Raw genomic sequence first — 22,618 nt, 5'->3', positions numbered from 1 at the left:
TATTCAACATTTAGATACACCCAGGTTTGGGCCTCCGTGAAAAATAGCCAAATCAAAAGTTTTTGTAAAAACTATGCTCTTTCTCAATAAAAATTGGCTTCGGTGTTTCTGTTCCTTAATAAGTCTTCTAAAATCCATCTTTCCTTTATCCTTCTGACTGTTCACTGGACCTCAAAATCCACAGCCATACTAGCCATTTAATTAGGAAAGGTTAAGGCCCAAAAACACTATTTACAAATCTTCCCATATTATCAATAATCCCTATCAATACCTTTCTGTCAATATTCTCTATGCTCTAAATGATCTGTTGTGAAAAAGAAAATGTGTTTTATGGCCTTCTACACACCACAGGTTCAAAGTCAAAAGTTCACAGCTAATCCATCATGGCCAAATCCAAAAGACACTTAGCCACTGGTCTCCTGAGCATCATTCTTTTAAGTCTTGAGGAGATAATTTTAGCTATAATACCATCATTCTATTGGGTTGGCCAAAAAGTTTGCTCAGCTTCAAGTTAAAAAAAAAGACACATTTTTCATTTTAATGAAGAACTTTATTGAACAACGTATTCACTAACTGAATGAACTTTTTGGCCAACCCCATGCTCCAAAAGAGAACTTTTGCAGAGCTGTGAAAGTACCATGGAGAATATAAAAAGGATGAATTTTTAATTACATGTTCAAATTATAAGCCTAATAAGTTACCCTTTTGAGGGGCCTCTGTGGATGGACACTTCTTATCCGTAAAAGAAGGTAGAGGAGTACCTCCGTGAACAGTTATGGAATGACTTGCTTACTAAGAACATTTTTGAAAAGAAAGATTATATCAGAAAGCAGCTTTAACTGTATTGTGGGTACCAGTTTATGAAGTTCACCTTAAAATCTGAAAACTAACCTGAGAAATTTACCACATGTATTAAAACATTTTCCCAAACATTAGTAACAATTGAACATCAGTTTATAGGAGAAGCAGTGCAACTTTGTTCACCCAAATTTCCTAAATTTATATGTCTTAATAGTTCATCTGGAAGAGAAATCTAGTACCTACTTAACTAATGTTCTGAGACAATGCCATTGTTGTAAATAAATCAAGCTTGCCAACATTTAATTCTCTTGGAAATGATTCCGCTGAGAAATTAAACTCAATCAACAGAATTTTTCCATGAATTTTAAGCCACCAGTAACTCAACTAAGTAAAACTTCTAGGTCCTAAAAGAGAATGCCGGAATGTCATGGCAAACACTGGGAAAAACCTAAAATTCAAATGTTCTGAAGCTCTGCCAAGCCAACCACTAGATAAGCTGTTAAACATGCCTGTTGAAAGACACCAACTCTCATCACTACTTGCTATTCCAATTTAATCAGCCCTGTTAACAAAGGGCATGAATAATAGCTTCTAATTCAATGTATTCATGAAACGTGAATACAAAGTATTAACATTCTAGTTCAACTTATCAAGTTGCATGGACCAAGGAGAATATGTACATCAAGAGCAGAGCACGAACCCGTGTCCCCTGCATCGGCAGGCGGACTCTCAACCACTGTGCCACCAGGGAAGCCTGAAACCATTTTTTTTAATGGCAAAAATTGAACAGAAAAAAATTGGAAGACCAGAATTGGAAGAAAAGACACAATAATGTTACCACACAAGTGAAAAGCTCAAAGAGAAAATGAAAACAAAATCCAGCCACCTTGCCCCAAAATAAAACCTTAAAAACCAACAGCAGCACATACCAACTATAAAGAAATGATTAACGTTCAGAATTGAGCACGTGCATTAAAAAGCAGAGTACTGTGATCTTACCTCTCAAGACGTTCAAGACAAAGAAGGAAGTACAAAATGTCCTAAGTATCCTTTCTCGGTAGTGGCATCAGAAATGATTTTTTTTAATCTTTACAAATATGTTTTTTCTAAATATATTATTTTGATGATCAGAAAAATATTTTCAAATGTAAAAGGCATATTAATTCAATAAATATTAGAAAAAAAAGTCATTACGGAAAAAATATTCCTGCTGCTGTTATAATTATTTGCTGTTGTTCATGCCCTAAATTATTCTGATTGAAAAACAGGAAGCACAAGTAGGAGATTCAGAGAATGAGTAAATAAAAGATTCCATCCTTCATTTAGTGTTTTTCTTTTTAAATCTAAGACTCCAAGTATCTTGATCTGTTTTTAAAAAGCCCCCACTAGAGCTCATTTCCATTTTTATTAGTACTATAATTATAGACAAAGAGTTAATTCTTTTTTGTTGTTGTTTTTTGTTTTTTTTGCGGTACGCGGGCCTCTCGCTGTTGTGGCCTCTCCTGTCGCGGAGCACAGGCTCCGGATGAGCAGGCTCTGCGGCACGTGGGATCTTCCCGGACCGGGGCCGAACCCCTGTCCCCTGCATCGGCAGGCAGACTCTCAACCACTGCACCACCAGGGAAGCCCGAGAGTTACTTCTTTATGGCTGTTTCTTCTAACTCAAGTTTGAGTCTCAGAAGATGTTTAGCATTTCAGAAACTCTATTTCTAATATCTTGATAATCTTACAACTTCATGTATTACATTTTGCACCGCACACAGTTTGAGTTATCTCGCATTGGTGAGAGTCCCATTTCCTATTTTTTTTCAGCTCACTCTGCTTCCTGTTATACTCAAGCTTTGTGGATACTTTTTATTGGCTGTCAGTGGCAAATTCCATATAAATGGCTAGATTTCTGCCTCCAACTATTAAATGACAATGAAAGGCAATGAATATCCACAATTTCTCGGAGTAACTAATTTTAGGGAAACCAGAAATTGCTAAATTCAACCCATAGATAAAAGGCCAAGGCTCTGCCCAGATGATAAGAAACTTGACTAGTTGCTGGGGTGGGGGTAGGAGAGGCAGGATTTTGATCATTCTTATGAGAATGATGGCCATCACCATTGTGACTGTCACCAGCCTCTTTATCCAGAAAGAATGTGGTAAATATAGAAGAGGTTAGGTTCCTTCCTAAGACAATCAAAGGAGACAAAGGAATTGGACAGCAGAAGTCTTAAATTTCCAGGCTGTACCTTAAGATAAAAACGATGGGTGTTGTTTATCTGAAATACTACTTTTGAAAATAATTGACACTTGAAAGGCATGGCCAATAGCCATATATTCTTAATTTGTCCAAAGCCTTGATGTACTAGGTGCCTACTCAAGCCTGTGCAAACATCCCACGAACATGCACAAACATTTCTTGTGGAAGTCCAGAGAATTCTGCCCAGGAGGTAAGTGATAACAATAGGAGTTCAGACAACATATTAATCCTCTATTTCCTTACAGTCCAAAATCTTACCTCTAAGCAGAAGTATTGCATTGGAATGCCCAGCTCATATAATCTAATCACCGTCCCACCTACCTGTAGTTTGGTTTTGATGTTAGTGTTTCTTGCATCAGTTCATTCAAAGTACACATCTGAACCAATTTGGCAGGGTAATCGCTGTGGTGGAAACAGTGGTATCTCAGGATCTGGGATCCTTGCCGGGACCTCAGGGTATGGGGACATGGTCCCTTCCCTTTCTTACACTTCTCGACCAATGGATTTCAAACTGTGCTCTTGGTTCCTCTACAGTACTTCTCAGGGTCCGAAAATAATGGAGGTCCCAACTACCTACTGAATTCTTTCATGCTTTTATAGTTTCAGTTGTGATAACAACTGTAACAGAACAGTAGGTGTTCACTGAATGTATTACATGCTACACTAAGTCTTTAACAGGCATTCCCTTATGTAATCTTTGCCATAGTCTTAAGGCAGGTTCTTAACCATTTTAAAGGTAAAAGAACTGAGGCCCAGGAACATTAAATTATTGTCCCAAAGGCACACAACTAGTAAGTGGTAGAGAATCTGAATCCAGGTAGTATGATTACAGATCCCATACTCTGAACTGTCTTCTTTCATGCTGGCACAAGTCTACAGAGCCTGCTCATGCCAATCCACAGTGATTTCTCTACCCCTCAAAATTCCTCTAAGTCTCCTGTTTGCCAGAATCCCTTATAACCTTTCTCTCTTTGTGCCGTACCTCTAAGTAGATTCTAAATATCTTAATTGCTCTCCAGGTGTTTGGCAGTGACTCATGAGATTTGGTAGGAGTCTAAGAAATCCGTTATGAATAACAGTACAGATGAAGTTGGATCTTCATCTATCGACTTCCAAAAAACAAAGTTTGAGACGATGTAGTTCATTCAATGTCTTACAGGGGACTGTCAAGGAGAGAGGTATAGTTTAGCAATCCAGATGTGTGACCTTAAGGAAGTTTCTTAAGCCCCCTACAGCTCAGGAAGTTTCTTAAGCCCTCTACAGCCCTCGCCTGTGCAATGGTGTTAACTCTGCAATGGTGTTATGCTACCCTGTGGTGCAGGACCATTGCGAAGGTCAGAGATACTGCAGATAGCCAACTGTAAGGACACAAAGATAAAGAATTACCACTCCTTAGATACTCAAAGTAAACCCGGATTCAACCAGAGCAGTGTTTTTCAAACTGTGTTACCTGAGCTGAACTTAAAACTGCCATAGAAGTACTTAATCCAGGGAGAGGAGTGAGAAGAAATGAAGAGTAAGGGGATGTAGGGCCAGTGGATGGGGCTCCCAGAGGCAGGTCTGTAATCAGAAAAGCCTGATCTCATAAATTTCATACACAAACACACTCCATGAAATTTATTTTGGAAATAAAACAAAGAATTCAGTTATGAAGATAGTTTTAACAATACTGTTTGATCCCACTCAGAAAACTATAGACAACAGTGTTTTCAAGTCAATGAAAAGCTGCTCTATTAGAAATGGGAGGACTTATGAGGGTATAAAGTGTATATTATTAGTAAGGCAGACTGTCCTACGGAGAGTACAAGTAGGAAAGAACACTTAGCTGTAGAAGACGCTGTTCGGCTTCCTGAGCCCATAACATTTCTTGACCCTTCCCTCCCTGTCTTTCTAAGAAGTGTGTACTGCCTGTCTAGGATCTACTGCCACATTCACAGTGAAAACTCAGTTCTTAACATGTCGCGGAAATTAGCTGGTTCACTTTCTTACTTACATCCTTCAACACTCCAGGCCTCAGATCTGTACACGCCTCATTTCCAAGAAACTCCCCTTTTCTTTCTCAGTGACTGTGATAGATGGATGTCTCTTTATCTTTTAATTATCATACACTAAGAGATATGCATCTAGGACTTCCTGGACCCTCACCATGAATTAAATCAATGACCAGCTACACCAACTATAAAGGACCTTTTCCACTATTGGTCCAATGGATTGGATTTAATCATCAGGGAAAACATTCCCCTTATTCAGACGTCACCAACTCAAGTGGTTATCTTAAATACACCCATCCACATTTGCTTTTTCACCTAATCCAATCTACACTCAAGAACATGAAAAACAACAAAATCGAACGAACCTTTTTCTTTGTTCTGTTCTCCTACCAACATGCTAGCCATCAAAGTCAACAAATCTACAACTTATTCTTGTAAACAGCATGGCCCAGCAGCCCATGATTTTTAAATTTTTTCCTTCCCTCTCAACCTGTTCTTTTCATTTTACTTCTCACTATTCTTCAAAAGAATATGCTAATTTGCACAAGGATGGTACTCTTCTACTAATTTTGTTTCACTCAAAAGAGAAAAAAAGTAACTTTTCTTAAATATCTCTGTTCAACAGCAACAAAACAAGGAAAAAAAAACCACAATGACACGAAGAATAAAACTGACTACTTATTATTGGGTTCATAATTTTCTTTTAAATACTTCTGTATAAACAATTTGATGCGTGGGAGAGTGTACTATGTTTAGGTTAATACAAATTAAGTGCCCATAAAATCTAGATTAGTGGTCTGAAACTTTAGATGCATAGGAATCACCCAGAGGGCTTGTTTTACACAGATTACTGTGCCCCACTCAAAAAATTTCTGAATCAATAGATGGAGGATGCCAGAGATTTTGCAACTGCCTAAGTGATGCTGATGGCTGTTACTGCAGGGACCACCGTGATAAACATTGTAGTAAACATTTGAAGTTCCCTAATCAAGAGTCTACACTTTAGGTGTGGGTAGTAGGCAAACTGCAGACCTGACTCAGGAGTCAACACACGTGGGTGGAGGAAACAAGGGGTGCCTATAGCAAAGTGCTTCAATAGTGCTACCTAAATTTGTCGGAGGGTTTGTAAAGGAACTCCAATTAATGGACTCCATGACCTTAGCCTCCACTTTCTCAGCCTCCATTTTCTCATCTGGAAAATCAGGGACAACCTCTCTCACCTATTAGATTAGGATATTTTTAGGAGCACATTAAAGAATATATGAATGACAGGTTGGAAATTATAAAAGCATTGTTATCATGACTACTTAGAAATTTATCCAGGCAGCAAAGGACATCCCATAGGAAGAGTGGGCTTCTCAAATTCACCAATGAATTGCTGAGATTATGTTTCTTCTAGTCAGAGGAAGTTCAAGGGAAAAACAAAGGCAAGCACTCCTGTCATGACTCAATTTTTTCTTTTAATATATTTCTTATGTACAAAAATTTTAAAAATTTAAAAATTTCTTTTTATTCTTTAATATTGTTGTTTATTCATAATTCCTACTTTAAAGAAATTCATTAACTAGTAGATTTATAGAAAAATGTAGCTACTTAGTGATGTCTCAAATACTGAACGATAAAATTTCATTGCATGAAACACTCATAAGTATTTAAATGCGCTGCAAAAAGCAGATCCTGCAGTTGGTTTTTATTGCTTATTATGTGTTTCTAAGGCTTTAAGCTTATGGCCTTTTCTTCATTATGTCACACAATTCATCCTTTTGTAACAGATGTACTTAATGTGTCCATGTGTTACAATTCAAAAATTAAAAAAATAAAACAGTTGTGACTTGTAATTGCTGTGTAACTTTTTTGTGAAAATAGAGTCCTTAGGCCAACAGAAATAATCCTACAGATGCACTTGTGCTTTAAAGCAAAATGAACCACCGCAGACAAAATTTAAAAGTTTGTGACAGCCGCAGCACAGCAAAGTAGTGTCAAACTCCTGGCCCTCTCTTGAAAACTAGCTCTGGGTCTCAGTGCTTCAGCTTTCACCCATCCCCAAAGCTCTGAGCCTAGAGCATCACTCATAGAATTCAAATGTTAGCTGCGTTTATTAACCATCGTTACTACTGAGCATTCAATGAGAATCCATCCCAGTGTAGGAAAGATTTTTTAAAAAGCAATTATAGAATATACAACATTGATCTATCTTAGTACTTTGCTTTTTATTCTTTCAATCAGCTGAGTAAATACTAAAATTACCTCTGATCAAATTATTGAATAAATGAATGAAGGTTTAATCTGTCAAAAACTAACACAAGCTTTGCATTGTGGAAAAGTTTTTTATGATGCAGGTCTTTGTGGGAAAATTACAAATTCTGAAGGATTAAAGAAACTGCTGGAAAAAAAATCAGCCCTCCTTGCCCATTGTTCAGATTTACTATTAGATTACCCACGATTCTTAAAAAGTAGTAATATCCCATCAGTTAGAGCCTGACTATTCTCTACATATAGGAAACACTCAAGGTATTCAATGATTGAACAATTAAAGGATGGAGCAAGAGAGTAATTTATCTAACCTTAAGAAGGAATTAAGTACTATTGCCTTCCTTAGACTGTGAGAGGGTTTTGCTTTTTCCCCCCAAGAAGCACTGCTAACATATGCCTATTTGCCAGGTCTAGTCAATACTAGACTTGGATCTTTTCTGGAAATAGTTAAATATCAATTCTAAATAAATTCTGACTATAACAGCTTCCATAAAAACACTAGGGGAAAAAAAACAAACTTCAGCCTGTAAAAGAAAACAATTGTAGTTTAATAACAGTTTTCTTCTCTGATATTCACTTTTAATCCACTTAAACAATAAAGGAATGTGAAGAATAGCTTCTGCAGCCCATTTGTTCATGCTAGTGTGTTATATCACCATTGGTACCTTATGAGTTGATTCTTTTATTAAAGAAATTTATTTCTCAGGGATTACATTACTGGATTTATGTTACTAATTTTTACGGTATTCTTTAATAGACAAATGTGATACAAAATTGTACTAGGAAGAATATTATCGAATTAGGTCACTAAACAAGTGTACCTACTTCTCCAGGGTGACGCCTTAATACACTGTTTGCTTCATCGTCCAGGATGATGACAACTCCTGGCAAGTTACTGGGCTACTCCTTCTGCAATCAGGGTCATATTTCTAGTTCTTATCATCTAAATTTATTTTGTGTCTTCCTTCAGGATTCTTGGTACAAAGCATGCATTGGACTGGGAGAAAGCGAAGCATGCATCTTTTTAACCTGCCTCTCGAAGGTAAAACAGAGACTGTCTCAACACAGTTATCTCCTCTGCCTTTGCACCATCACACAGGGAGCTTGACAGTATGGGGTTGCTCCCGGTCACTAAAACCCCAGGTATTAACTGCACACACGTTGATTGATTGTACTGGCAGACAATGTTACTTCACTTTCACACACAAAAATCTTTACCATAAATACATCGCTTTATGGAACTCTATGATGGCATTTCCTAAAAAGTATCTAACTGCTTCCTTCTTGATTTAGTCATCTTAAGAAATCTTCAAGGTTTACAGCCACTCCAAGAGCTTCATCTAGAATTCCTTTACATTAACAATAAAACTGGCATTCATTCCTTGTGTTCCTTTACCAATAAAAAGCACTGTATGTTGACCGTATAGGTATAGGCATTACATTTATTATAGTGCATACAGGGATTTGAGCCATAAATTATACTCAAATCTCCTTTTACTTTTTTTTTAATATATCACCTTATACTAAATCAGACATTTTCTTCCTTCCTGCCAATGAAATGACTAGCTCTTGTATTAATCATATTTGAATATATGTAGGCAGTAATTATATATGTAATTCTTACATTTTTTAAACAAATGTTTCTATTAAGTACTTTGCAAAGCTGAACTTGAAAGGAGCATCCTTAAAACATGGCCTCCCTCCCCCTTCCTCTCTCTGCTTTCATGTGCAACGCCGCAAACCTTCTAAATATAAATTATGTGATATAATAGTCTTCTCTTTAATACACTGGTTTACTGTTATTCACTAACAATCCAATTATTGACAGAAATGAAGCTTTCATTTCAACCTGATTATCCATTGTTTCGTGTAGATTGGTTTGTACCGTAAATATTTTTATGTTACCGTTATGACAAAATGTAGTCCTCTGTTATAAGTTTTCATCATCCTGGAAAAACAGACATGACTTAAAGCTCTCAAGGTAAAACTAAAAAGTACCGACGGAATTTAGTACGTGTGTAAATGTTACAGTTAATGATTAACAAACCCACAAGCGTATCTTACATTTTGAAAGTGGTTTTAAAGGCACATTAGGATTACCATGGAGTCCCCTATTTTCTCAGGATGAAGTGAGAACGAAGGGGGTCTATATCACTATGTGTGGTATTAAGTATTTTAATATCACTACCTGTGATATAAGATTCTTACTATCTCTGGCTGTGGGATTTAATGTTACTGGGCAATGGTGCTACCACTGAAGTGTATTTGCTGGCTTTAGTCCTTTTACTCTTTCCCCCAATCATCTTTGAGGTTTTGACAGTTGGCAGATTTTCCTGAGTCAGGTTGAATAATGTAGTGTTTGAAACAGAGCTGCAAGGGAATATACGAGCCACCTCACTGCGTAGACTCAACTTAATTTTAAAAACAAACAGAAAAATCCAAACCTTTCAACTTCATTCTTAAAAAGTCTTTGACACAGTGAAGTATCTTCACTGGTCAGCTTCCCCCTGTCAAATATCTCAGGAAAGCTTAAGTATGGAAAGTTGAAAGTATTCAAACTAAAGCAGATGTTATTCAAGTCACCAACTTGTCAGATTTCTTGTAGGATGCTTAGGTTCTTTTGTGTTAGTACTGAAGTACTTTAGTCCTGAGGAATTTTTAAATACTCGCTATAAATAATCGAAGGAGAAAGAATTGCTCAGATATTTTGCCCAAGTCAGTTCATAAAAGAGCTTCCACACCCACGATAGACATACTTTGCAGATAACTTTTCTATGCTAATCACCTTAATCTGGTATCAAGATGGTTTGCTACAAAGAGAGAGCTTTTAGTCTTGGGTTTTTACTGGGGTCTCTTTGAATAAGACCATTTGAATAATATACTGTCTAAGGTTTGCGGCACTTTGAGCGGGACACTCAAAGTGTGAGGAACAGACTTCAATTTATTATCTGCAGGCAAAAATTCTAATGTGTGTACAACTGAAGCTGGAGCAAAGAGCATGCGATTCAAATCCGAAAAAACCCCTGTGTAGTTGGGAGAACTGGCTGTGGGAAATCCAGGTAAAAATAAGACATGTTTTTGCAAGTTCACAAACAGGGTATATGCCACTTAATCTCTCTGTCATTGTAAACTAAGGGCCTTTTCCATCCTATTTGTTTCCAGTAACTTCAACGTCTCCATTTTTGTGATTTTAGAGAACCTGGGGCATAGAATTAAGGTAAAAGGCCCTGGGTTAGAGTAAATTTACATTGCTCTAGCTGTGAGAGTAGTGAAAGTGAAATCACAACCAGGAATAAGACTTAGAAAAACATGATAATAATATGCTTCCAGATATGGGAACTGAGTAAGTCAGGGGTATTCGATGGACATATTAGAAATTCCTATCCCTTATGGGGTTTGAAAATGGACGGTAACACTCTCCTTTGTTAGTATAATCCCAAAGTATTTAGACAAAAATGTGAAATTCAAACAACACTGGAGACATTGTTTGGTGTTATGGAAACCAAATATAACCACTGACTTTTTTTTCTTCTCCCCATGGCATCTGGAATGCTTGTAATTGGATAGACGCAATCAAAGTGACCATTTTCATATCACAGTTAATAAAGAAAACTTGAGCCTATTTAAGCCATGAATAACCTCAAGGCATTTGTTAGATTTGTTTCCAATATAATGTTAATTTTTTATATTTTTATATCCTCATCCCTCAGGGGAAAATCAATGGTGTTGTTTTATAAGATAAAAGTAACATAACATGGATTTCTTTCCCCCTATATCACTGTGGGTTTTGTTCTAAAAAAATATTCTTCTTAGTGCTATCAGATCTTCCTCCTGGTGCTACCATAATAACCAATAGTATATTGGTTATTTATTTTCAAAAGAATCCCAGTTGATTTTTCCCAGATGAAAAACAAAGAGCTTGCTTCAAACAACCGTTCTCTTAGTTGGATCACTATGAACAAGCTTATAATCGTAATTTAGAGCATATGTCAATCTATAACTTTAATAAAAACATTTTCTTTTTTGGATTAAAGACTTGAATGTAAGATCTGAAACCATAAAACTCCTAGAAGGAAACTTAAGTGGTAAGTGTCTTGATATCAGTCTTAGAGATGATTCTTTGGATTTGACACCAAAAGCAAAGGCAACAGAAGCAAAAACCAAGTGGGGCTACATCAAACTAAAAACTTTCTACACAGCAAAGAAAGCCAATGAAATGAAAAGGCAACTTTCAGAATGGGAGAAAATGTTTGCAAATCATATATCTGATAAGGGATTAATATCCAAAATATATAAAGAACTCATACAACTCAATAGCAAAAAACCCAAACAATTTGATGAAAAAGTGGGCAGAGGATTTGAATAGACATTTTTCCAAAGAAGACATAGGGATGGCCGTAAGGCACATGAAAAGATGCTCAATATCACTAATCATCAAGGAAATCCAAATCAAAACCACATGAGTTATCACCTCTCACCTGTTAGAACGGCTATTATCAAACAGATAAGAAATAACAAGTGCTGGCGAGGATGTGGAGAAAAGGAAACACTTGTGCATTCTTGGTGGGAACATAAATTAGCGCAGCCACTATGGAAAACAGTATGGAGGTTCCTCAAACAATTAAGAATAGAACTACCCTATGACCCAGCAATTCCATTTCTGGATACCTATTCAAAGAAGTAAAACACTCCTTTTTTTCTTTAACATCTTCATTGGAGCATAATTGCTTTACAATGCTGTGTTAGTTTCTGCTTTATAACAAAGTGAATCAGCTATACATATACATATATCCCCATATCTCCTCCCTCTTGCGTCTCCCTCCCACCCTCCCTATCCCACCCCTCTAGGTGGTCACAAAGCACCGAGCTGATCTCCCTGTGCTATGCAGCTGCTTCCCACTAGCTATCTATTTTACATTTCATAGTGTATATATGTCCATGACACTCTCTCGTGCCGTCCCAGCTTACCCTTATGTCAGAGTGTTCTGCCTATGCTTTCCTCTAAGTGTTTTATAGTGTCTGGCCTTACATCTAGGTCTTTAATCCCTTTTGAGTTTATTTTTGTGTATGGTGTTAGGGAGTGTTCTAATTTCATTCTTTTACATGTAGCTGTCCAGTTTTCCCAGCACCACTTATTGAAGAAGCTGTCTTTTCTCCGTTGTATATTCTTGCCTCCTTTATCAAAAATAAGGTGACCATATGTGCGTGGGTTTATCTCTGGGCTTTCTATCCTATTCCACTGATCTATTTTTCTGAAAAACACTAACTCTTAAAGATACATGTACCCATATGTTCATTTCAGCATTAGCTACAATAACCAGTATATGGAAATGACAGGTATATCAATGAATGAATTAGTAATGGAAATGTGGTATATATATACACAATGGAATACTATTAAACCATTAAGAAGAAGGAAACGCTGCCATTAGTAACAACATGGATGGACATTGAGGGCATTATGCTAAGTGAAATAAGTCAGAGAAAGACAAATACCATTGTGATCTCACTTATATGTGGAATCTTAAAAAAAAAGAGTTCTGGCTCTTAAATACAGAGAACAGATTGGTGATTGCCAGAGGTTTTGGGGGGAGAGGGGCAGTGAGGGGTGGGTAGAATGAGTGAAGGGGGTCAAATTGCACAAACTTCCAGTTATAAAATAAATAAGTCCTGGGGATGTAACGTACTCACGGTAGCTAGAGTTAATAATACTGTGTTACATTTAAGTCCTGGGGATGTAATGTACTCACGTTAGCTAGAGTTAATAATGTGTTACGTATTTAAAAGTTTCTAAGAAAGTAGATCTCAAAAGGTCTAATCGCAAGAAAAGAAATTTTGTAACTATGTATGGTGATGGATATCAACTAGACTTATTGTGGTGACCATTTTGCAATATATTCAAATACTGAATCATGCATAACTGAAACTAATACAATGCTATATGTCAATTATACCTCAATATATAAAAATAAGACAACTATTTTTTATATCCTATTAAAAAAAAGACTACCCACAGGTGTTAGGTTCACATTCGTTATCAGAGGAAGTCACTGGAATGTATTTATTTAAGGCCTGATACAATTTCAAAAAGTGCTCTTGTGAACAAGAAATGACTCAGGTACAGTGAGGAGCTCTTGAATGTCACCTAGGATTCAGTGATGACTGTGCGATTAAAAATGCATTAAAATGCTAGGCAGGGGCTTCCCTGGTGGCACAGTGGTTGAGAATCCGCCTGCCGATGCAGGAGACGCGGGTTCGTGCCCCGGTCCGGGAAGATCCCGCATGCCGCGGAGCGGCTGGGCCCGTGGGCCATGGCCACTGAGCCTGCGCGTCCGGAGCCTGTGCTCCGCAGCGGGAGAGGCCACAGCAGTGAGAGGCCCGCATACCCCCCCCAAAAAAAAAAAAAAAAAAATGCTAGGCAGCTTTCAGGCTAATCTAGGGAGAAAGAAAAGAGGGCTCAACATTTTCAATCATGAAAGAAAGTGGGTATTGTTGGGGGAAAAGGGGTCACAAGCCAGGTACGTGAGAAAGAAAAAAGGTGTGGATAGACAAGCTATTGAGCAGGAAGGGCAATTTCCTCAGACTTAGACTATTACACCCAAGTAGATGAATGCGTTTTGAAAGATACTCCAAGTGGTCATCACTGGCAAAATGATGGTTAAGAAAAAATAGACAAGACTCAACACAATCCTGAATTCTGAGAAACGACTGGATCTAAAAAGCCAACTAAGGACATTTTAAAATATCACACGTAAAGAGTAAGATAGCATCACTGTAGGCATTTGGTAAAACTAACACCCATGATGGAATCTAATCAGAATTATAAATTATAAAGTGATCAGCCTGAGAGTATAATTTAAACAAATTTAAAATACTATTTAAGAACTATAATCATCAATCATAAGTACAATCTCCCTGGAGAGTATAGAAGACAGCACAAAAGGTCCTGAAAAACAAATGACCATGATTCACACCTTATAGCTCTTACACAACATTCAGAAGCTGTTAATAGATATTATTCCTTACACATGCACAAAGCCTCTGCATTCGTACACCATCAACCACAGACTCTTTTCTGAATACAACCTCCACATCTTTGGGCACGATAAACACACACAACCACATACCTACTCATGAGACATCCGAGTCTGTGTTAAAGAACATGCTCCATCACTCATTCCCTTTAATGATGGATGTTCTGACCCCAAAACAGTTAGGATCATAATTTGCACTCAACAGCCAGTTCCTTCTTGTTCAGTCAGATACATAACGTCTATTTAAATTTACCAAGCATGAGAACAACAGAGGCTAGTGCAAGTGAACAGCATTTTATAAGAACCTAATAAGAAAACTGACTTTCGTGAAGCCAAGCAATCATCCTACAAAAAATCTTTTGCTATATAATTTAAATATTCGATTCACTTTGAAGTATTTCTTTAATAATAATTCAATATTCCAAAATCTTAAGCACCATGTTACTATCAATTGCTGGCCTTTGGAAAATTTGTAGTTTCAGTTAGATTAAATGAGCAGTACACAGGCTGAAATATTTTTATAATTTAAATATTTTAAAACCTTAAGAAATTATTCATAATACAGAGAAAGCCTGTTTTAATCCAAATGTGTTATTATGCCTCCTTTTTGCCCTAAAAGTAATATATTTCTCATGAAAATGAAGCATGATAGTAAAATCTGTTTACTTCATGGAGTCGTCACTGCTCTTTTTTCCAGTTAAGGTACTTTTTAAGTGAGTTAAAGTTCTGGCAGAATCTTTTATGGTTCATCGGGCTTCATTATTCTTTGAGTCATATAATTAAATAATCACATGGAATAAAAACATGGCAGTGCCTATCAATCAAAAGAGTTGTTTTCTCAGAGATCAAGAATCAAATGCCAAGAAAGACTCATCTAATAAGGGCCCCAAGTGCCACTGATGTTACAGTGATTTCAGTGACTAAAAAGGTGATTCACTAACAAGACCTATAAGAATTTCTGTGACTCTAGCTGGCCATGCATTGAGTTCTTTACAAACCAAGTTTTAATATCATATTGTCAATCATATGCCATACTTCTGAGAGCAAAAAAAAAGCAACCTATAAAATAGTCAGTGACACCCAGACAAGATTAATTAACAATTTGGCATTTTGCCAACAGGATTGTTTTAATGACACAACCTAATCAAAGTAATTTGTGACTGCAATCATCCACAGGATGTGTCAGAACTTTTCAAACATGAAATATACACGTCTGCCTGAAGATGCAATGGACTTTCCACTGTTGGCTTTGGCATTCAGCTCTGTTTGTTATACACTCATTACATCCTGTACTCAGGAAGAAGGAATATTTAAAACAAACTTCTTTCCCTTCTAACTACTGCAGCTGCTTCTATCAAGCAATAAAAGTTGCTAGAGAAATCATATATACACATACATGTAAAATTAGGGAAACAAGCTGCTTTAACGCCTTGATTTAAAATAAGCTCAATCAGTAGAAAAGAAAAACGCTGTAATATACAGCTTGATGAGCAGCTGAGGATAAGAATATACACCGACGCAGTTCTAGAATTCAGGATATCTTACTCAGTGTTTGAATGAGACGAAGGACATTTCTCCTCAATTTTTCTAAACTACTGAATGAATAAGTGAAACTTATGTGGGGAATGCAACCCAAAATAGACAGATACGTAAAATTTTCTTAAATACGATTCTGAGGCTTTAAAGGCAGAAAAATGAAAAGTCTTGCTTCTGTTTAATTCTAACTTATAAAATCGTATCATTTTGAAATTCCTAATTTAATGAGTTCTAGGTTAAAGGATACTTTTCATAAGTCAGCAATAAAATTTAGCTCAATGTTAACAATCATTCTTTAGGAGGAAAATATCAACTGTATTGCAAAGCAATAATTAGAATATAGATTATTTTAATCTTTACAAAGATTAAAATCGAGAGGCATGTTAACACCTCGCAGGTCTATGGAAAAGACACTGAAAGTATCTGGGAAAAAAAAAAGAAAAATGAACAGCCTTACTCTTGACGGTCGCCGTCCGGGTACAGTTGTAAAGAATAGCCAACTCCCCGAATACTTTTCCTGGACCCATCGTGCACAGCTTCACACCTTCTTTTGTAACTTCAACCTTACCATCTAAAAAGAAGAAGGAAAAACACATCATTTCGATTCTCTCTCATGCTTCATTTCATTTGTTGCATTTCCAAGATGAGATAAGGGCCAGGCTCATTTTCAAAAATGCAGAGCAGCTACCAACTAAAACAAAGTCATCTTCAAGATGCAGTACAAGAAATGCAATAAAATATGTAAGAAATCCATACCCTTTCCTAAATTAATCACCGATAAGATTAGAGATGAGACTAAAAGAAAACACCAAAAAAAGACAGAGATAAAAATGGCAACATGTGAAATTATTCCAAATGCAGTAATAGAAAACTCTGGTAATTCCAATTTTAAAGTCATTTTGAATTTGAAAGAAAAATTGAGTGTGTACATTTTGTACAGCACACTTCATACTCGGGAATTCTCATCTGAGTAAGGTAGCTATTATGCAAAGGGAAAATTACTTTGATCCTAGAGCATTATTTAATTGCAGCTCATGGGATCTTTTATTTTTAAACATCTTATCTGACTTGGGCAAGACTGTTTCATCTGCTTCCCAGCCCTGCAACATGGACTGTAAGGAAACCAAACTATAAGCGTTGAGGAAAAAGAAAGAGGCACTGGGACTGTTGATGTTCCACAAAGGATTTGGAAAATGAAATGCTAAAGAAGGAAAAAGCTAAGTAAACAGTGTGCACTGGGTATATACATTGTTGCCTGAAAGTAAGGAAATACTATTCATGAAGGAAATGATAAAAAGTGCATTTTTAAAAAAGTCATAGCTATGTACACTAAAAATTCCATCACCTAACATAATGGGGGACGAAATAAAAAGGCAACACAATCTATTCTACACTTAATCCTACCCTTCTATTATTCCTCCCAGTAACTTAGCCACGGTCTACAGAAGGAAAACCTAATGCTTGGCAGTAGCTAGTGATTGAAAGGAACTAATGCTACCAAGTTTGTCCAAACGTCAGGCCTTCATGCACTGACTCCATAATTATCACTTTAGCTATGTGCTTCCTGTAATATTTAACTTTTCAGAGTTTTAGCTTTACATTTACTCCCTCCTTTTTAAAAACCAATCCAGTTTTACCTAAGCAATAATATTTAAAAAATTATAGGGTTGTTCAAATACCTATTGAGATAAAATCTTATATATTAAAAAACTTCTTAAAAAGCTGAATTCATGTACCACTGATACAAGATCAATCCTTCAGAGGGCACTGTTCTACCCTGAAAACTATTTCATCTGAATGGTATCAATGGAGAGAGAATGCTGCAGTAATTAGGGTAAAATTTCAGACAAAATCTACTCACTACTCTTGAACTGTGTATCTGTTCCTCCTCTGTGTGTTAAGAAGCTATTCAGGAATGAATGTATCCAACAATCCTAAAAGTTTGGAAATACTTTTATGCGGGTATGACCACTAAAAAGTCTAGCTTTTTCATGCCTTACTTCTTGACTTCAGGAAGGGAAACTTTCTCTTGATAGGTACATCAAAACCAACCCAGGAAATTCATATTTTTTTAAGCTTCAGTTGCTCCTCCCATGACATCCCCACCCAGCCCTTTCTCTCAATGGCAAGCCTATCCCTCTAGAAATTTCATCTGCCACTCAAGAATGAAAGACAGGCTCAGAATACAACATAATTAAGACATTTATACATCATTTGAAGTCAGACCAGGAGTTAAGTTCTGGTTCTCTTATCAGTTCCTTACTAGCCTTGTGTCCTTGGGCAAGATGTTAATTTTTCTATGCCTCAGTTTCTTCATTAATAAAATGATAAAAGCAAAGTACCTATCTTACTGTGTAGTTTATAAAATGAAATGAGATAAAGCAGATGCAATGCTTCGCACAGTGCTGGCATATAGCGAATCTCAGTAAATACTACCTGTTATTATTGGTATTATTTGCATTATGTTTCTTTCTTATCATTTAAATGTAGGTAGGGCTTATTAGATTACACTGAAGCACAAGATTCCATCGTCTATTACAGAAACCAATCAAGGTCCATGTAGGATAATATTTTTTCATTTTTGTTTTTTAAATGGAGAAAAGATTTGTTTCAGATTTTCTCCCTATCGGGGGCTGAGGAGAGAACTTTGGGGTTTTAATCAATATCACATCCAAAGAAGAAAGAAGAATCTCAAGAATTCACACTGATCTACCTGGCAGAATGCAGTATTTTTGTACTCCTTCCTACTTGGCTATGTCCAGCCAACATCTGTTGTAGTCTTGCTTCAACAACTATAGTCTTATGGTGGAGGTTCCCACGGATAACATGGTAACAATTTTCTCACACATTATAAATTTTTTTTGACTTAAAGCTCTAGCTTTAACTATATTACTAGAACTAAGAGCAGAATGAATAATGCCTAAAGAACTTTCATACACAGCTCATTTTGTACAAGTCTGCTTCTCTGGCTCTTTGGGTCCCACGGTTTAAAGTCTTCAGTGGAAAGGAATCCATAGGAATTAGACCACTGCTACGAATCCTGCTGGACAGTTTCAGAGTTAGGTCTTCTTAACCACTAACCAACCTAAAAAAAAAAAAGGCCAGACATTGGGAGTCTTGTTTTAGCTCAGTGGTTTTTTAAAAGGCATCTGTGGACCCATCACATCAGAATTAATTTATAAAATCCAGATATTCCTCCCTCTGGGAAACTGTAAATGTCCCTCCACCCAGTGACCACTCTACTTGGTCCCAGAGCCCCTTACTTCTCTGAAAAACCATGCTCATATAACACTGATCTGTTTTAACTTATGGACAGTTCATCTTATAACTGTTCATGTTTCCCATTCTCATATGACTTCTAGAAGGTTCACAGCGTAATTGTATAGGACTCTGGGGTTTCGAGTTTGTGCAAACACTCACTTCTGTTTACAGCTCATTTTCCTGATCTGATATTTTCTTAATTTTCTCAAGATTAATTCACTTTTTGGGAAAAGATAGGTATAAGTGATTATATATATATGAATAATTAGTGTTGGTAACAGGAGGTTGAATCCCATATTAATTAGAATAGCAAAAAAAAATTTTTTAAATACTTGCTGAAACAAAAATAGAAAGTTGGATGTCAAAAATCTTTTCCAGATTAAGTTAAACACTGCAGATTCAATATATTCACAATAGCCAAGGAAGAAAGGGATCTGATCTCATATAATAGTTGAGAAAGGTCTAAAAAGCACTGTATACATTTTTTTTAATGAAAGATCTAAACGTTAAACAGAAACAAAGTGTTTGTAAATTGTTACCCTGAGTCATAATTTGATCACTTATCCTTCCTCATACCTATTGTGTGGATGGGGAGTAATTTAGGGAGGCAAATTGACTGGGCACTAAAAAGAAAGAAAGGTACACACAAGGCATTAATGAGAGTTTTTTGAGAGACATTTAGAAGTGCTGTCATTTCCAAGAGCCCAATAAGATGAGTTATTGATGTGAGATGTGAATTTGGTTAAGCTCATTCACTGTGCCACACACCAGCCTTGAAGCAAAATTAGAAGTGATTATACATTTACGAAGGATTTCCAAGTACGGACTAAGTGGTTCACTTAAGAAAACTAAGAACAAGACAGTCAAAAGTTTACTGCATACCCCCAGCAGCCCTTATTCCCACCTGATCAACCTCCTTTAAAGTATTAGATTCATCTTGAAGCCACTCCCCTTATAAACTCCTTTATCACACTGTGTCTAAAAACAAGATTTGTTTTAAATGGACTCCATGCGCATGGAAAGTAGGTAGGCCTACGTGTGGTAATTTTGGTTGTGAGGGGAGGGATGTGGGGAAACAAATGGGGAAAAAGTCAAGTAGGCTGAATATATAGCACACTTGTGCAGAGGCTTACAGCACTGTAGAAATAGGCCAGCTTGGAGGTTTTTATATAATTATAATTTGCTGTTAACTTTAGGAATATATTTTGATGAATTTACCTCAGGTCAGATTTGATTAATTTCTATTTCTTTAAACAACAGAAGAGGATCATTAGCATTTATTCATGACTGTTTTAATACTTCAATTTAGTTTGATTTTCAAATATGTTAGATTTCAAATCACAGACTTTTTTTTAAAGAATAGCAGAAGGCCATTTTCGAACATCCTGTGGAGTTCTAGACTTTTTCCGTGATTTTCCCTGGCTAAACTCAACAGCGACGAGAGGCTATTAGAACTGTTACTTGAGGAACTCATAATAATCCAAAATGTGGTTAATTTATGTCTTCTACTTCTGCTTTTTATTCTTTTTTTTTTTAAATGTAATACTATACTGGTGTTATTATTTACTATCCCCTATCTCTACCAGGAAAGAAAAGAAACATTCAAATAAATTTTATTTGAACTTTGCTAAACTGCTAAAGTTATTTGCGCCAGAGATGTTGGAATGCTGGCTGAGATAAAATGTAAGGGTTATTTATAGTTTGGCCTCTCACTGCTGTGGTCTCTCCCACTGCGGAGCACAGGCTCCAGACGCGCAGGCTCAGCGGCCATGGCTCACGGGCCCAGCCGCTCCGCGGCATGTGGGATCTTCCCAGACCGGGGCACGAACCCGTGTCCCCTGCATCGGCAGGTGGACTCTCAACCACTGCGCCACCAGGGAAGCCCATAAGTACTAAATTTTGCCACTTTGAGCAATAATCAACCTACCTGTTGCTCTTTGGTATCACTATTTATGTTCCACTTTTGGGAAGTGCTAAGTGTTAAGAGATCCATAATAAAGCATCTATACTTTTACCTATCTTTTATAAGAATCAGTAGGTCCTATAAATAAAAGAAGACATTGAATTTACAAGGAGACCCAGAATCTCCTGGCTTTGTTTATCTTCATGGGTTTTTCACTAACCAGTGGTTTTGTACCATAGGACTTTCATGATAAGGCAAATCAGTTTAGAGATTTACTACTGGCAGGCTGAGACAGAATGGTTGGCAATAACCTAATTATGAACACTCTGTGCTTAGTTCCAACAATCCTGGTTGGAACATTCAAGACAACTTGATTGGTCTTTAAAGGGAGACAGTTGTTTTATCAAAGGTCTGATCTAGACAAGACCTTCCATCTCTTTCATTCTCTAATACGTTCATGATTTTGTAGGTTTGAGACCACAGCTTTTACATTATGTATTCTCTCATGAGGGTTTCTGTAGCTCCTAGATTCAATAGCAACGTTCAACATTGTGGTGGTTGAGCTGTGCTGTGACCAGCATATATACATCTTCTCTAGGAGATGAGGTTACTTATGTACCTTTTTTTTTCCTTTTTAGTTTTATTTAGATATAATTGACATAGAACACTGCATGTAGGTTTAAAGTCTATAGCATAATAACTTGACTTACATATATTGTGAAATGACTACTACAATAAATTTAGTTAACATCCATCATTTCATATAAACCCCCCAATTTTTTTTTTCCATGTGATGAGAAATTTTAGGATTTACTCTCTGCTTTCTCAATGGATTAACAATACTATTATATTGAACTTACCTTGTAGGGTCATTTTAGATGGGGGTTACTGTCATCTGGGAAGAAAGTAGAAATTAATAAGGCTACTATGGGCTAACTAAAGGGAAAAGCCATCTCATTGCCAGGGACACACACTATATTCTTAGTGTTCCTTAAGAATACTTCTTGTCAGTCATTTATATGTGTCATCTTTAAGCCAGTATAAGGAAAAACAGTCTCACTATGAGATGAAAGTTTGTTCTTGAATTAAAGAAGGGCAGGGCTTCCCTGGTGGCGCAGTGGTTGAGAGTCTGCCTGCCGATGCAGGGGACACAGGTTCGTGCCCCGGTCCGGGAAGATCCCACATGCCGCGCAGCGGCTGGGCCCGTGAGCCATGGCCGCTGAGCCTGCGCGTCCGGAGCCTGTGCTCCGCAATGGGAGAGGCCACAGCAGTGAGAGGCCCGTGTACCGCAAAAAAAAAAAAGAAGGGCAGTGTGTCAGCACCTTATCAGTTCTCTATTTAAGTTTGATTTCAAGTCCAAAAGGATATGATCTCTCTGGATGTAAATTCCTGCTCCTTAAATGAGGTGTTAATTTTGATTGAAAAATCATGTTTTGGCCATTGAATAAAAGCCTGTGAAAAATTGCCCTGTTTTCATACTTAGTATTACGTGTTTTCTTTCTAGTTTATTTTAGTGTTTTTTGTTTGTTTTTTTTTTGGTTTACCAGTTTCTCATTACAGATTAGTGATAAGAGAAGGAGAGAGATGGAGA

The 22,618-nt window shown here is 36.8% G+C and overlaps 1 protein-coding gene across 2 annotated transcripts in view; it reads right to left on the bottom strand.

Annotated features, from left to right (window-relative positions):
• Positions 1-22,618, bottom strand: part of PRKG1 (protein kinase cGMP-dependent 1) — a 1,182,852-nt gene that overhangs the window by 716,864 nt on the left and 443,370 nt on the right. For both annotated transcript variants that reach the window (XM_024744836.1, XM_024744835.1), the window contains exon 3: positions 16,321-16,434. In XM_024744836.1, coding sequence (XP_024600604.1) covers positions 16,321-16,434 — 114 coding nt within the window. The remainder of the gene's footprint in view (positions 1-16,320; positions 16,435-22,618) is intronic.

This window comes from Neophocaena asiaeorientalis, unplaced genomic scaffold, assembly GCF_003031525.2.
Source record: "Neophocaena asiaeorientalis asiaeorientalis breed wild unplaced genomic scaffold, Neophocaena_asiaeorientalis_V1.1 scaffold131, whole genome shotgun sequence".
NCBI lineage: Eukaryota > Metazoa > Chordata > Mammalia > Artiodactyla > Phocoenidae > Neophocaena > Neophocaena asiaeorientalis.
Note: the sequence above shows the minus strand (reverse complement) of the source record. Positions and strands in the feature narration are given on the sequence as shown.